The sequence below is a fragment of the Salvia splendens genome, chromosome 10 (assembly GCF_004379255.2).
Source record: "Salvia splendens isolate huo1 chromosome 10, SspV2, whole genome shotgun sequence".
Classification (NCBI taxonomy): Eukaryota; Viridiplantae; Streptophyta; class Magnoliopsida; order Lamiales; family Lamiaceae; genus Salvia; species Salvia splendens.
The window spans coordinates 16860861-16877947 of record NC_056041.1 but is presented as its reverse complement, the minus strand read 5'-3'; the positions used below and the strand labels follow the sequence as shown (position 1 = coordinate 16877947).

Below are 17087 nucleotides of genomic sequence, written 5' to 3'. Positions count from 1 at the left end.
CCAACACCGGATAGCGGCGACGAGTGAGGCAGAGGCGGGGGGCTCGTGTGTGGAAGATGAGTTTTTTTTAATTAATGTAATTTTTTTAATTAATGTACTTTTTAAAATTTTAATATTATTATTGATTTTCCCCTATCTATGTCGTGCATTTAATTTCGTATTTTGTGTGATTGTTAATTATTTATTTTTATAATTTTGTTTATTGTGGCTAAGCTATAGCTAGACTATTGCTTGTCCAGATGCTTGTCCTGATGATGTGTCAGGAGGAGTTTTTAGTGCTGCTGATGTGGCAGAAGAAGTTTGTGGCTAGACTATGGCTGAGCTATTTGGAGATGCTCTAAACGTTCTTTTTGAAGTACAAAAAAGAATGTTTTCCTTTTTATGGATGAAAATTGATGAATGTTTGAATTGGGGTTGAGAAGGCATAAACATGATTTTATTGGGCTCATGAAGGCACTATATGAATTAAGTAATCTAATAGTCCTATTATTTTCTATTGTATATATAGATTAATAATCGGTGGCATTTTGGCAATCCATAAGTTTAAGATTTTCAAGGTTCAAGATTCTTATACAAACAAACACTAAATCCTAAATAACAAATATTGTCATATCAATTCCTGTTAATGTAACACAAGATGCTATACTAAAAACAATAGAGGAGAATCGGATTTTATGCAAATCAATCTTCAAGGTGCAAAATCTTCGTACAAGTATATTTGATATCAACCAAATAAGTTGCCCTCAAATTTGGAAATCTTGACCCCTGATGAAAAAAATAATGAATTAGCCAACCATATATGCAGCCTTATGGAGAAATTTGCATTATATTTCTAATTAACTATAGTTCTATTTCTTAAATGAAATGAGTGGTGTCAGAAAGAAACTGAAAACAAAGCAATCGTGGATGAGAGAAAGTGTGCCCAAAGAAGAAACTCAATCTTCATTAGTATTAAATTCCAATTTAAATTAATTGAGTTAGGCACGCTTGCGAACTATATATATTTGGTCAAATAAAGTATCCCTAGTTATAGCCAAGAAGAAGAAATAAATAAATAAATAAATAAATGTCGAGATTTGTTGGACTTGTTCATGTCCACATATATTTCTCTAATAAATCTAAATGTATCTCAATACTACTATATTTGTACAAAATTTATATAATTAACAACTCACCTAATGTAATCCACCAAACCCCAAGCTGTTAGTAGATAAGTGCTATATTATTCTGTTTCCTGATTGTTTAGTGTTGTGAAATATATCTTGTCAACCACTAATTATTGATTTCACTGAAATGATTGGATTGGATATGAATGAGCATAGATGTGTGTTATCATATATATAGCTATGATTTAACTTGGGTAATTGTTTAGCATATTAAACTTAGCGAGGAGGAATCTATTTTTATGTAACAGGTTATTGTGATTGGATTGAGACTTTTTTATTGAAAAGAATAAATGTTTTTGCTCTCTCTCATCTCCATAGAATAAAATGAAGAGGTTGATATGTGTATCGGCTAACGTATTCATGTTATACTCCATTTAACATAATCTTTTTGATGTAGAGGTCACATGCATACCACATATTTAACATAATTTTAACACTGCTTATTGAGTGAAGAGAAAACATCTTACGGAGTTAACGTTATCATTCAATTAACTATGCATGTTCATCTCTATATATTTCAAAATTCTGACTATATGTTGGAAATTAATTTTATAAGCCTTAATTAAACAAAAATAAGCTATTGAGGATTAAGATAGATCAATTTCTAACACAAAATATCACTAGAAGATTTGAAGTGTAAAACAGAGAGTTGAATTCCACAAGTACAATTTAGGAAAACCATTTCTGTTAGACCAATCAAAGTGAGGAGATGTCACACACTATTGGTTGTATTATGGTTAGTAATTGATGCTTAACTTTTCTAAACAAATTTTCAAACGTCTCCTACTTTTGCTTTTCAATTGGGCAAAGATTTGAGATTTAGATAAAGAGGCTATTTTTAATTATTGCGTGAACTTTTAATTAAACGGTGATTTTTACTTAAATTTAAAAATATTATAAATATGGCATGTAAGTATTTCTCTACATTGAACATTTAATAGTCAAAGTCATAAATTTTGACCGACCTAAGCTCATGTGCCTGCAAGTACAAATGATCTTATTTTATTTTCAAATGTTGAAAAACTAACTTTAATTAAAATCCTCACGAAAATTGTGATCGCGGCTATTAAGTGAGATAAATACATATTGTTATGTCTATAAGGCAATCCACAACGCTGTTCCTATACCGTTCCTATACCGTTCCTTAAACCATTATTTGAGGACCCCACTATACTTTTTTACTCCATTCCTTAACTAAGGAACGGAACTTGCAACCCTCCGTTCCTTAACCGTTTCTTAACCGTTCCTTAAATTACTATTCATTCAATTTCATTTTTTTTATTTCCAACCCAATTCAATTTAAATGAACACACTTTATTAAAAAACAAACACACTTTATTAAAAAACACACAACATTAAAAAAAATTACAACTTAAACTTAAAAAAATAAAAAGCACACAATTAAAATCATAAAAAAATAAAAGTACACAATTTTAATAATTTCATCCGCCAAAATTTGCCCAAATGTGCTCAATTAGATCATGTTGGAGTTGGGTGTGGGCACTAGAGTCGCGTGTCCTTGCACGAATAGATAACCGTTCTTGTATAGACGGATGCGCTCCACTTCGAGGCGGACTACTTGCGGTTGAGCTTCCGGGGGATTCGTCGTCGAACCAATTTCCCGCCTCGGGTCCTTCGTCTTGGACAATCATGTTGTGCAAGATTATGCACGTATACATGGTGTCGACCATGTTTTCCATGTCTTGGACAATCATGTTGTGCAAGATTATGCACGTATACATGATGTCGACCATGTATTCCATGAACCACGTACGAGCCGGGGTTTTGATGATGTTGAAGCGCGCTTGGAGAACCCCGAACGCCCTCTCCACATCCTTGCGAGCAGCCTCCTGCTTCGCAAAAAGAGCCTGCTTTGGGTTCGCAGACCCACTGCACGTCTTCACGAAGGTAGGCCACTTCGGGTAGATGCCATCGGCGAGATAGTACCCCATTTTATAAAGCCGGTTGTTGGCGACGAAGTTGATGGCCGGCGCTTTACCATCCAAAACTTCGGTCAAGAGGTCGGACTGATGGAGCACGTTTACGTCGTTGTTCGACCCGGGGACCCCGAAGTACGCGTGCCAGATCCAAAGGCGGTAGTCGGCAACGGCCTCAAGTATAACGGTTGGGTGGGTGCCTTTGTGGCCGCTCGTGTAGGACCCCTTCCACGCCACCGGGCAATTCTTCCATTGCCAGTGCATGCAATCGACGCTGCCGAGCATCCCGGGGAATCCGTGCACTGTTTCGTGAAGGTCGAGCAGGAACTGACAATCGGTCGTGCTTGGCCTCCGGAGAAATTCGTCGGTGAAGGCTGCCCGGACACCTTTGCAGAATTTGAGCAAGCACATTCGCCCAGTGCTGTCTCCGATGTGGAGGTATTCGTCGAACATGTCGGTCGTTTGTCCAGTGGCAAGCTGGCGGATTGCTGCAGTACAATTCTGCAGCGTCGTGTGGCTGGGACGGGCGACCGCGTCGTACCCTTCCTGGAAGAACTCTTCCCGGGCTGCCAAAGTATTCGCGATGTGGAGAAATAAAGGTTTCCCCATGCGGAAACGGCGACGGAAGTACGTATCTCCCCAAACCGGGTTATCGCAGAAGTAGTCGCTTACTAACCTTGCAGCGGCTTCCTCCCGGTTACGATGGATGTACGTACGGGAGCGTCGTTGGGGCGGCGCGGCTTCTTCGGCTTCCCGTCGTCGATCTTCTTCAAGTGATTGTTGCAATATTTGACGCATTTGTTCAAAATGATCCATTAGTTTGATTAAATTTGGGAGAAGGAAACGAGAGTTGATTTGAGATGAAAATTGGGGTGGAAATAGAGAGGAATAGATGTGTGTTTGTGATTGAAATGAGTATGAAATAAGAGTATTTATAGAGTAAATAAAAAAAAATATATATATATAAAACGGATATAAAAAAACGGTCACATTACCGTTGCAAAAATTTTTTTTTTTATTAAATTCGTATTTTTTTTAAAAAAATGAATTATTGCGTCACCGGGACGAAGCCCACTCGCGGGGCAGCGAGTGGGCTTCACGCGTCGAATGGGAGGCCGCCACGTCGCCTAGGCGCGTGGCGGAACGTTTCGTTCCGCGTTCCTCCGGAACGGAACGTGGCACGGCATAGGAACGGGGGTGACACGGAATGGCGACGGAACGCACGCTGCAACGCGTGCCGCCTCGGAACCGTTCCGCCGGAACGGCATAGGAACCGCAACGGCACAGCGTTGCGGGTGCCCTAAGAGCATCAGCAGTGGGGCGCCCTAAGGCGCGCCACGTCATCAGTTTTATCCTCCTTCCCCCCACCTGCAGTGGCGCGCCCTAAGGCGCGCCACATCATCATTTTATTATTTTGTTTAATTAATTTAAATATTTTCAAATAACAAGTAACGAGTAAATAAAAAACGTCTAAATAACAAATGGCGACGCATTAATAAAAAAAAGTTACACCATTCAACTTACAAAAAAAATAACTAAGTCGGTGCAATTCCCAACTTCCGACGCAGCTCATCGATTAACGCCCGGAGATATTCGACTTCGTCAGGGTCGGTACACTTCTTGATGGCCTTGTGCGTCTGCAATAACGTCCTCGCCATCGACTCTGTTGCCAACGACTCAAACGCGGTGGCCGTCTGGGTCGGGAGCGTTTCCAGGAACGGAGATGGGTTTGTAGCGGTCGAGGATGAGGTCGCGGCCGCCTTCCCCTTGGCCTTCGCAGCCTTGACGCCGGGCGGACGCCGGGAGGACACCGGTGTGCTGGAACTCCCTTCATCCACGTACGTCCGGTTGAGGTCAACCGGGTGATTGCCGCTGCCGCTGCTCGTGTAATCACCAGCTTCGGTGGTCTTCGTCCTCTTCGGTGCACCAGTGTGCAGAATTCCACCTTGGAACTTCTGCTTGTCCCTCAAGAGCGCCCAGATGGCCTCGTGCTTGAAGTCGCCGTACATCGACCGGTACGACAACAGCGCTTTAGCGCGCACGTCGCTCAAGCTCTCGCCGCTCCCCTGTGCCCGCGTGAACTTCTCGAACTCCGCCGCGTACAAGTTCACTTGCTTCTTCACTTGATCCCAATGCTTGCGGAGTTGCTCACGTTTGCGCTTGTACGCGGTCGGCGGCTTGGCCTCATTGTAGAGGCCGGCGATGCGCTCCCAGTACACGCCCTGTCTCTGGTTGTTCGCGAAAATCGGGTCTTCCGATATATCTACCCAACACCGGGCCAAAATGAGGGTTTCGTCGTCGGTGTAGTTCGTACGGCCAGGGGCGTACTCATCGCAATTTCCGGGAGGCGGCAACTTCTGCGCCCGCTGCCGGTTCCACTTCTTTTTGGCTGGGGCGGAAGCGGTCGCGGCGAGACGGGATCGGCCGCTGCGGCGTCACGGCGAGAGGGAGCGCTTGGTCGGTTTGGAGACTGCTCCATGTCAGACAACCCGTACGATTCCGTACTGAAATCGGGATCGTACTAGGTGTCGGCGTCGAACGAACGATATTCACCGGGTTCTGTACCCGGCCAACGCGCCTCTCCGCTAAACATAGGACTATTGGGACTTGAATCTATTTCGTAGTAATTATGTAAATGTAATAAGTTTCGAAAGTGAAATCGTGAAATGAAATTACAAATGAACTCTATTTATAAAAAAACGAAACCGCGTGCCATCGTCCGCGTAGGCCACAATGGGGCGGACGATGGCGCGGATGATGGCCATCGTCCGCGCTATACTCCGCACCCTTAGTATAGGGCGCGACGATCGTCCGCGGCCTATGTCACGCACCCGCAATGGGGCGGACGATGGTGGGCGCGGACGATGCGCGCCATCGGGCGTGCCATCGTCCGCCCCATTGCGGGTGAGATATTGAATTGGTATGCTACTATAATTTTAGAGTGATGGTAAATGGCCATAATGTGGCCGGCCATAAAGAGTTAATTTAGTCCATTTACATGTATAAAAAAATTAGAATTATCGATATAAACTTATATGTGTGTAAATGGACTTGTGAGTTGATACTTATCTTTGAATTCCATTACATAAAACACATTAATATCACGAATTACTGTATACGTTGAGCAACAATCAAGAAATGACAGTAGTAATAAGTTGAGCAAAAACTACGAAAGAGCAACACTAACATGTTGAGCAACATATAAGGAAGATGATATAAAAGTAAAATCAAGTAGTATTAAACTAAAAATTTGAAAAAAAATTAATTTTTTTTGGTATTTAATTAATTTATGGATGACCATAATATAGCCACATATCATTATTCATAATTTTACTACTACTACTACCAAATTTCAAACATTTAAATACTTTAGACACCACTTTGCAAATGACAGTTCCAAAGCTCTTCTATTTCAACAACTACACATTCTATACAGCACATTCACTAAATTCAGTGTGGGCAAATCTAGGTATGGGATAGAATCTCCATACAATTTTACAATTTGTTTTTGAACTTTTTTGGGGTAAAATTAGACAATGCCAATTTGTTCACCTTGGAGTGTTGTGTGCATCACCATGCAGCTTGACCTAATTCCCTTTTCATTTATTACTAATTTATTCAATTTTAGTTAAATAATTAAATTAAGATTTAACTAAATTACTCCCCTAAAAAGTTTTAATGAAATTAATTAATATATTCTAATTAAAAATATAGGTAATTATTAATTAATTACATTTGTTCTATAAAAATAGTGCACCTCAAGTAATGCATAGTAGTATTTCTTAAATTTTCATTTTGGTCACAATTCCATTATTCTTTAGCCTTAATTTTGTAATTTATTTACAAAAATTGAATATGGCCCACCATTATCTACGTTAAATGAGTAATAAAATGAAATTTATTTTTCATTAACAAAACACAGAACTTTTATTAAAATTCATGTTACAAATAGTTTACAATTTTTATGAAATTAGAAATTAAGAAAATATTTGAAATTATTTAATCACGAAATACTATTAGCTTATTTAGTACTCCCCCGATCACACTATGCCACCGTACTGAAAGTGAAAATTATATAGTAGAATTTTTAAATAATTGAGCTTCCTAACTTTGTAAATTGTGGTATCGATATCATCTTTTAATCTTAAAATTTATGTTAACAAATCGAGATATTTTTTTAAAATGCACTAAATTACAAAGTATTCAGTAATTTTATACCTACATTACTACTGAGTACTGATTTTACTGTGTAATTTACTGTACTTTAAAAATACTGTACAGTAAAATTTATCTTGGTAATTCAACACTAAATTACACAATAAATTTAATAATATTATACATGCAGTGCAATGCAGTAAAATAGAAGTGAGCTCACGGTAAGACTGTAAAAATGTTTCAACTTCAAATCAATACAGTATATACTGATGATGTATTGCAGATAGACATTGGAAATTTTCAGAATCAATTCTTATTAAATATTTGTTGATGTGGATTTAAAATGAAATTTGAGTAGAGAATTTAGTTTTGGATTGATAGTGAGAGGACAAGTTGGAGTTGAGTTTTGGTTCGTATAAAGAAAAGAGGTGAAAAGCGGTATACAATTATGTGGTAGAAATGGTTCGTATTGTTGAAGGTCCTACTCCACTTCCCACTTGCTCAGCTCTTTTGCTGTCTCACTGCACCTGCATAAGCATATGCATATGCGTAGGCCTCTTTTTCCAAATTGACCAATTGCATCTTTTTCCTCTCTTTTTAATTCTCTCGCTCTCTCTCTCCTCACACGGTTCAAGATTGTAAAATTGACTGCACTTCATTTGACTCTCTCTCTTCCCACCCCACCTCAGAAGTTATTCAATTTTTGATCTGGAGATTGGAAACAAAAGAAGCAATCTTTATATTGTTTCACCCAAGTTGTTAGCGTACTTATGTACTTTTTGGGCTTTGCGAGGCTGCAAGTGTGGTTGGTATTCTATTGATTTGTGGATTTTTGCTATTTTATGAGAAAAAAAGGGTTCTTGCTACTATTATCGTGCAGAAGTGAGGTTTAGTGGTCATTTTATTGGTGTTGGTGGGATTTTCTGTTGAATACTTGGATATGGCAAAAAGGGTTCCTTGAGGGAGCTGGGAATTTGCAATTGTTGATGTGAAATTGGTGTTTTTATTGATAAAGATTCATGCTTGGCTTGAGGCCATGGAGAGATTTATGCAGAGGTTCTTGTTTCTTTAGCATTGACTTCCTTAGCTTAGGTGGGAAGAAATGAAAAACTTTCTGAAGAAACTTCACATAGGATCCAATCAATCTGAGGACGTAGAGGGCTCTTCAACATCATCAAGGGGTACTAGATTGAGTGATGGTTCACCAAGTATTAAGCTATCCCACTCTAAGTCAGAGAACAAGCCGTTTTCAACGATTTCGGGGTGGTTGAACTCTGTTACTCATAGGCATAGCCCTAGTCCTCCATCCTCATCTAACGTGACAAAGGGGGAGAGAATGGAGCCCTCTGATTCTGTGGGGAGCAGTAGCTTGGATGCTGCTTTGGATGCTGTGAGGCATGATTCGGGCTCTTCTAACTCAAGGGAGAATGATATTGAGGAGGAGTATCAGATTCAGTTGGCCTTAGAGCTAAGTGCAAAGGAGGATCCTGAGGCTGTGCAGATTGAGGCTGTGAAGCAGATCAGTTTGGGCTCTTGTCATCCTGAGAATACTCCGGCTGAAGTTGTGGTGTATCGTTATAGGGTATGTTTTCATGTTCATGGTTTGTAATGTTGATTGTTGTTGAGCATTTTGCATTCTTGGCGTACTTGTAGACGTTGAATGGATTAGGAATAGTCCATGGCCGTTTTTAAAGAGATTCTGATATTGTAAAAGAACTCGAAATTAAGGAAAAAGATAGGTGTAGTGTACAGCTATGAGTGTAAAGCTGTTTAGAAATGCAAATTCTGGATATATAAAGGTAAGAAATTAGTTATTTCTAGGTTGAGATGAATTGATAAATAATTTGTGGAGATGAAGACTCAAGTTAAAATCAAGACATGCCTCTTTAATTTCATTGAGGTTTTGCTACATATCATTGTTGTTTAGTGTTGAAATGCAAAACCATACTCAAATAGATGACATAAAAGAATGGGGAATATATAGAATGATTATGAGTTGAAGACTGCATTTGACTAAGAGTGATTGTATAATAGCCTACCCTTGCCATATATCATTATGCAATGAAGGATAATAGGGCTCTTTTTCTACGAGTCATGCAGAAATTTTCCCTCTTCTAGTCACATCCTTACGAATCACGTCGGCTTTAAACTGATGGAGTGGCTCAGATGAGAGGCCATTCTTTCATGTGCTCATTTATTTTTTCTTGAAAATGTAACATTTAGATTTTTTTTCACTCTTCTGTATCTTGTTTCATAATAGCATGTAACCATTATTTACAGGAGAGAAATGTCTATATTCTTGAGACAAAAATGATCATGTACATTTTAAACACAGCCTTCTTAAATAGTCTTTTAGTTAAAGAACACCGGAGATCAATTCTCAACGACAATGCTCTATAACCCTATCTCGTTGCGTGTTTTTGAAGATGCTTCTTCAAACTTTGTTTGCTATCTGATCTGTTCTCGACTTCAAGGAAGATATATATTGTCGTTGTATATGCATGATCCTCTCTGCTCTCCTTTCTAACATATCTCATATTCTAGATTTATCCATGCTTCACAGAATTACAATGCCCTTAGCTACGATGACAAGATTCTGGATGGGTTCTATGATCTTTATGGCATCGTGACTGGCTCCATGTCGTCTAGAATGCCTTCCCTTGTGGATTTGCAAGCAACGCCCTTATCGGATGATATTAGTTGGGAAGCCATTCTTGTAAATAGACAATCTGATTCAAACTTGTTGAAACTCGAGCAGAAAGCCTTTGAAATTGGATTCAGAGTAAGGTCACATTCCATTAACTCTGTAAACCACAGTACAGTGCGAAAACTTGCTACTTTAGTTTCCAATCACATGGGAGGGCCAGTTGGTGACCCCGATGGCATGTTGGCAGCATGGAGAAATCTCAGTCATACTTTGAAAGCAAGGCATGGGAGCATGGTTTTGCCTATTGGTTCTCTGACTGTTGGACTGGCTCGTCACAGGGCATTGCTATTCAAGGTATGCAATGCTTTTAATATCGAGAGTTCATTATTTTTATTTTGTTGCAATACACATGGCGATTCATTTCCCTTTTCTGACTATCGAGGCATTTACATGTTGTGAACATAATTTAAGCTCTATTGATTCTTGTTTGTTTTTCATTATGGAGCTAAGTCCATTTAAGAATCCGGCTAGGTTATCCATCATTCCATCGTCGGATTCTGTACTGTGGGGTATAATCAAACTTTTCTTTCAAGTTGAGTCTGTTTTTAAGAAAAAACGTGAGTTGGGGATATTTTTTGGGAAATACTGAAAGTTTGGGGCACAAACTATGACTAACAATAAAATAAATAAGTACGAGCATTTAACAGCCAGCAAAGGACGTGCAAAGAATATAAGAAATGGTCGATCTTTATGGATAACGGACATGCAACTTGGACCTAATCTCTTGTCTATATGGCATGGTTGTGCAGGTTTTGGCTGATTCTTTTGGAATTCCTTGTCGCTTGGTGAAAGGACCACAGTTTACTGGTTCCGACGACGTGGCAGTGAGCTTTGTGAAAATTGATGATGGGAGGTAAGTGCTATTTATACATGTTTTAACCACAGTCAGAACCACGTTCGTTTCTTGATCTCAAATGGTTTGTCTTGACCCTGCTGCTTTCAGAAGAATCTCTTAAAGTTTCTAGCATATGATATGATAGTGTTTCCAAATGCATTCACTAACTACAGTGTGATTAATTAGTGATCCTATCCTAAGATGTCGAAACGTGGTTCAGGGAATACATTGTTGATTTGATGGCCGACCCTGGTACACTTATTCCTTCTGATGCAGCAGGGGCCAATCCTAACTACGAAGACTCGTTTCTCCCCGCCTACCCTGTGTCTAAAAATGCTGGTCCTTCTCACTGGCCTTTGTCTAGTGGCAGAACATCCAGTGCACTTGACAAGAAACCGGATTTTGGTATATTGGATCAAAGATCCAAATTCAGGAACAGTATCCCTGAGGGAAAGGAATTGACGGATGAAGGTGAAAGTAAACCATCAAGTGCATTAGTAGAACTGCCGATGAAAGGCCAAGGAGGATCTCACCAGTGTGTTTATGGTTCAGATGTGAAGATAGAGCCAGCACTGGAAACCTCTACCAGGCCGAGTCACACACACGCAAGATCTCCATCCTGGACAGAAGGAGTTAGCTCCCCAGCTGTTCGGAAAAAAAAAGTGAAGGATGTTTCAAAATACATGATTGAGGCTGCCAAAGAAAATCCACAATTAGCTCAGAAGCTCCACGATGTTCTGCTTGAGAGTGGCGTCGTTGCGCCTCCGAATTTGTTCACTGAAGTGTACACAGAACAGTTGGATATGCCGCTGTCGGAGGTCAAGTCCGCGATGCAAGAATATGATAGCAAAGGATCTGATGACAAACTTAAAGGAAAGGGTTTCCATTTTGATCGTTCTTTTCTCCCTCCCCTGCCTCATCAGGTTTCGCATCCTAGAGGCAGTTTGGATAAGCATCCGCATCTCCAGTTAGATCTAAAAGAATCTAACAAACACAATGTTTCCTTGGATTCTGAAGCAACTCCTGTAAAATACACAAAAAACGTTCCGGTTGCTGCTGCAGCAGCAGCTGCTGCTGCGGTTGTTGCCTCTTCGATGGTAGTTGCTGCTGCAAAGGTAGGCAGTGATTCAAAACTTCAGCTTCCCGTCGCAGCTGCAGCTACTGCAACAGCAGCAGCTGTAGTAGCAACTACCGCAGCTGTTACAAAACAGTATGAGGCTCTGGAATCTGCTGTTCATTCAGCGGATAGCCCTGGCGAACTTAGTCCGACAGTGGGTGTCAGAAGTGATGTGGACATTGCTGTTCATGAACGAGGTAGTGGTGACAAAGGACATGGAGGTTCGGGACCGAGTTCTGGAGGGGAGAGGATATCGGATAGATCCACGGAGAATGAAAGTACAAAATCTGATTCTACATTAGATGATGTAGCGGACTGCGAAATTCCCTGGGAAGATATCACCTTGGGTGAGCGTATCGGGCTTGGTACTAATCTTGCATTATGTTTGTCTAATTGTTTTGTTGTCTTTACAAATGATTGATTTCTCTTGGACAAAACGAATAATATACTTCCTTATTGCAGGATCTTACGGCGAGGTATACCATGGAGACTGGCATGGAACTGTGAGTTTCTGAAAGCCTATCTGAGGGTTTAAATTTATTTTATTTTATACAAATGGAAAATAAATTCATTAATCCAAGAATCCTGCATTTCGTGAAAATGTTCTGGTAGATTCATTTTGTTATTATTTAATTTTTCTTACTCAAACTTGGCAGTTCATGTTGCTTTCTTGTACCTCTTTTGCCTTCTTGACATCTCGTCCTGCCTAAAATTCGGGTTTGTTCGCTTTGTCTCTTGAAGTGTTAGGTTCTCTATTTCCTTTATCAATACGTGAAATCATTATTGAACCTCAATTATGATATTTCTCTCTCTCAGACAATAGTTATGAACCATCAAATTGTCTCGGTGGTGGTCTAAGTAGTCGTGTTGTTTTTTTCTGAAGCAAAGTCTTCAGGCGATTGTCATTTATTTTTATCATGGTTCCTTGAGTATAATTTGATTTCATCATGCCTATGTGTTTTTATGTGCTATGTTTTGAGTTATTACAAGCCTTTTTTTTCCTAGAAGATGAGTATTTACGCAATATCAATTTTTAGGAAGTTGCTGTTAAGAAATTCCTTGACCAAGATATAACTGGTGAATCTCTCGAGGAATTCAGAAGTGAGGTAATCTCCCTATCTGATGGTTTCTCACTTCATAGTAAAATAGGTCAAAGAAGTGTTTTGTACCAGGATAGCTTTAAAATTATTTTTCACACTTTGACTTGTATATATCAAAGCTACAGTCCCGACTTTACTGATCCTGAAGCGCCGACTCCACTCTATGTTCTCGTTCTATTTTATTTCGGGTTTTCGTATCTACTTGAGATGTTTAATGAGCTGACATGCATATTTTCTGGTTTCCAAGGTCCGCATCATGAAAAGAGTGAGACATCCAAACGTTGTTCTCTTTATGGGAGCTATTACTCGACCTCCAAATCTCTCGATTATTACAGAGTTTCTTCCTAGGTATGCTAAGATCCTTTGAAACCTGTCTGTTATTTTTTGTCTAAAAACTTTGAAACATGCATTTAAGAACCATCTTCTGTCATTCCAAGCTTTGACCACTTAAACATGAAACAAATATAATTTTTCTAGTCAAGCACGGTTCCCTAATCTAATGTGAGTGAGGGCAGCAAGATAGGACTAACAAAGATTGACATGTCCCTAGTATCACTGGTAAGATAGGTTCTTTATTTTTTTTGTTGGGGTAATTGCACTTGGATACAAAAACTTTCTCCGAATTCTAGGTTTGCACATGAACTAAAAATCATGCGTCCAATTACACGAACTTTCAATTATTTTGATTTTTCGCTGATACAGTACTCAGGTTCGCCGGATAGTACTTAACTAACTTCCTCTCTAACTAACTTCTTTCGTCACCGCTATTTCTTCTCCCTTCCACAGCTGCTTGATTATTCTTCCATGTATCATTACCTCAGTTGTTAATTGCCCCAAAATTAATGCGTAGGTAGCCACAATGAGAACCATGTGAAAAATTAACAATGAAAGTTCGTGAATTTGGAAGCAGAATGTATACTTCATGTGTACAACTAGAATTGGTGAAAGTTTGTGAATTTGGCTCAATTACCCCTTTTTTCCTTTGTACATTTCATTATTTGAAAGATGAAGGGTTCAATATAAAACAAAGATAATACTAGTGTTTTAAAGCAATGCCCTAATAAAACTGAAAATTGAGATTATGAAATTTGCATGCTTGACTTAATAGATGCCCATCTCTCTTAAAGCAATCAAGTTAAGCAAAGTTTTCTATGTAAATAAGTTTATTTTCTATGGATAGGCGACTCTAGGGGATAAAATTGATGAATTTATTGTAGAAAAAATGGTTTTTCTGAATTTTTCTGTCATTTTTTTCTCTATCAAATTATACGCATCACGAAGTTATAAATGGTTATTATTTGACGAATCCTTTATTTGGTCAGAGGTAGTTTATACAGATTACTTCATCGCCCAAACAATCAACTTGATGAGCGTAGACGGTTGAAGATGGCTCTTGATGCTGTATGCAACCTATTTTCTATTTTGCATTTCATTTTTCATCTTCTAAATAAGGGGAATGTGCTAGGCCTACGTTAATAAAAGACACTTGATGTGACAGGCTCGAGGAATGAATTATTTGCATAATTGTACTCCTGTGATAGTTCATCGAGATCTGAAGTCCCCAAACCTTCTTGTTGACAAGAACTGGGTAGTCAAGGTGATTTTCTCGTCACATAGTAATCATAAGTTACCATGTTATTGTTTAAATACTAATCCATGTTATGTTTTCTATAAAAGGTGTGTGATTTCGGATTATCGAGGATGAAGCACAGCACGTTTCTTTCTTCAAGGTCTACTGCTGGAACGGTAAGCTAGTCTGACGTTTTATTATGATGATTTACATTGTGATACTATATAAATTTTCTCAACTTGTCATATTTCTTTTCTGCATTGTAGATTTCGGGTCCTCTCGATAAATTGACTTGTTGCTTGACACTTTATTTCCTTTACCTTTGGTATATTAATGAGGTTTTGTGTTGTAATATGTGTTCCTTTCAATAGTTTTTGGCCCTCTCCAGTCGGGGTTGGCTTCTATATCGGTTGATGCTGCATTAAGAAAAATGAAAACATAATCAATTTATGCGTCATTATATTTACCAGCCATTTTGTAGAAGATATCTCAATTGCTGTTGATCCTATTACTCAGGCTTTTGGAGAAATTTGATTGCCAAGGTTTGCCTTCGGAAGAGGTGATCTGCTGTGATTTATTGTTTAAAAATGAATTTCAAATTTTCTGTCACCGGCTGTTGATTCCACGGGTCTTGATATTTGCATCACGAACATGTATTGGAATTTGGTAAAAAACACTTTTTCTGTTTATGTTTGTCTTGAAGAGATCAGGCATCTTAAAACAATGAAGCATGCATCTATTTGCAGTCCAAATTTCGTCCTAAGATAACTTATAGATCCATATCAACACTTGCACTGTGCTGTGATGTTGATGTTAAGCTTATTTTCGGGCATAAATGTGCCATTCTGCAATATTATTTGGTAGGTAGTGCTTAATGGTTATTGTGGGAACCTTTTTATCATGAGAACGTGAAAACATTGCATTTAACATACAAAGTATATAACATCTGCACTTTTGTGAGAACACCATAACAACATTAATACACCTTAATGTTATCGCATTACAGAAACTTTATGCATCTAGTGGAGATAAGTGTAGATGCTTTATACAGTCTGTCTCAACATTCTCACTTTAAGAAGGTTATGTGAACCTCTTTCTTATTCAGTATCTTCATCGAACATTATATTTGGAAAGACTCTTCTTGAGTTGTATGATGCTGTTTGAAAAATTATTTCCCATGTCATTTGTTCTGTGCTTCGAGATACAAATTTGGTCATTGTCACATGACTAAGCGTGTTGGGCCAAACTCACCAAGGTTGAATAGCTCTCTTGAGCGTTAATGCTGCTAATTCTGAGCTTTTCTGTCTTGCTTAGGCGGAGTGGATGGCACCGGAAGTATTGAGAAACGAGCCATCAAATGAGAAGTATGCAGTCCCATCTTATTAAAACTGATTCAGCTATAATAATGTATGATAGTCTTAAGAATCACATGCTAGCTTCTCAACCTACATGATCTTATTATTGTTGATCAAAATGCAGATGTGACGTTTACAGCTTTGGCGTGATACTCTGGGAGCTCTGCACCATGCGGCAGCCGTGGGGAGGAATGAACCCGATGCAAGTTGTTGGTGCTGTCGGGTTTCAGCATCGCCGTCTTGACATACCAGACGACATGGATCCTGTCATCAAAGACATTGTCTTGAGATGCTGGGAAACGTAAGTCCAACTACTTTTAGCCACTTTTGACAGCCATTTCTCTTGGAGTTAATATATCAATATAGCCATTTTGCAGTGTAAAGATAAAAATAGCCACAAATATTATAAATGATAAAAACAGTCACTTTTTTTGGGAAAGTATTGTCTGCCTTTAATTGGCAATTTCTATACTAAATTCACAACCGAGGCTAATTGTGGATTTGTGTTTGTGAATAGACTGAATCTATTCTTGATAATGAAGGAGTGAAACTATATACTTAGTGGCTATTTTTTATCTTTACTATCTCAAAATGGCTATCTTATTAGTACACTCTTTTGCAAGAGAATGAAATACCTTTGTGTTGCAGAGATCCAAATCTACGGCCTACATTTGGTGAAATCATGGCTGCCTTGAAACCGCTTCAAAAGTCGAGCGCAAGCTCACAAGCACCAAAAACAATGAGCAGGAGAAGTGTAAATTCCCAAGATAGAAGAAACTAGTGAGAGAAGCAATCAGCAGCAGAAAATTTTCCCTGGTTGAATGCCTGGCATTTTGCAGCCTTGCTTTGAGACATTGTTTGAAGAAGTCAAGAAGATCACTTGTTTGAGTCAGTTAGATCTTTCTTTCTGCCTTTTTCTTCTTCTTGTTTCTGTTTTGTTACATGTATTTCTCCTTTTATATTCTTGGCATTGTAATGCCACCTTCAAGCAAATTGTGCAGTTTGTTGTTGTAAATTCACCAGAAAATTGTTGTAATTATTGCTTGTTCAACCTTGTTTCAATTCATAATTGGACAGTTTCTGTTGTTCCCCTTCTTTTGTTGTCTTCTTGTGTTTTATAGCTGAGCATTCTGAAACTAAACCAA

The 17087-nt window shown here is 38.9% G+C and overlaps 1 protein-coding gene across 7 annotated transcripts; it reads left to right on the top strand.

Annotated features, from left to right (window-relative positions):
- Window positions 1-7753: 7753 nt before the first annotated feature.
- Window positions 7754-17037, top strand: LOC121752132 (probable serine/threonine-protein kinase SIS8). 7 transcript variants are annotated; one of them, XM_042147040.1, is made up of 14 exons: window positions 7761-8840; window positions 9822-10259; window positions 10715-10818; window positions 11021-11271; window positions 11353-12282; window positions 12380-12420; window positions 12955-13023; window positions 13265-13365; window positions 14340-14418; window positions 14516-14614; window positions 14695-14763; window positions 15902-15951; window positions 16067-16243; window positions 16591-17037. In XM_042147040.1, the coding sequence occupies exons 1-14, from the start codon at window positions 8361-8363 to the stop codon at window positions 16721-16723; spliced, it is 3021 nt and encodes a 1006-aa protein (XP_042002974.1). In that variant the 5' UTR covers window positions 7761-8360; the 3' UTR covers window positions 16724-17037. The 7 variants fall into 7 exon arrangements, 5 of the variants coding, with proteins under 5 accessions (XP_042002975.1, XP_042002976.1, XP_042002974.1 ...); XR_006040262.1 differs by lacking the exon at window positions 16591-17037 and adding an exon at window positions 15104-15146 and having other exon boundaries at window positions 7755-8840; window positions 11021-12282; window positions 16067-16134; XM_042147039.1 differs by having other exon boundaries at window positions 11021-12264.
- Window positions 17038-17087: the final 50 nt, after the last annotated feature.

Excerpts from the sequence above, each read along its gene's own strand:
- LOC121752132 (XM_042147037.1), top strand. The coding sequence starts at position 8,361 with ATGAAAAACTTTCTGAAGAAACTTCACATAGGATCCAATCAATCTGAG. Across the intron at positions 12,283-12,379 it reads GGGTGAGCGTATCGGGCTTG|GATCTTACGGCGAGGTATAC; the intron begins GTACTAATCTTG and ends TCCTTATTGCAG. Across the intron at positions 15,952-16,066 it reads AACGAGCCATCAAATGAGAA|ATGTGACGTTTACAGCTTTG; the intron begins GTATGCAGTCCC and ends ATCAAAATGCAG.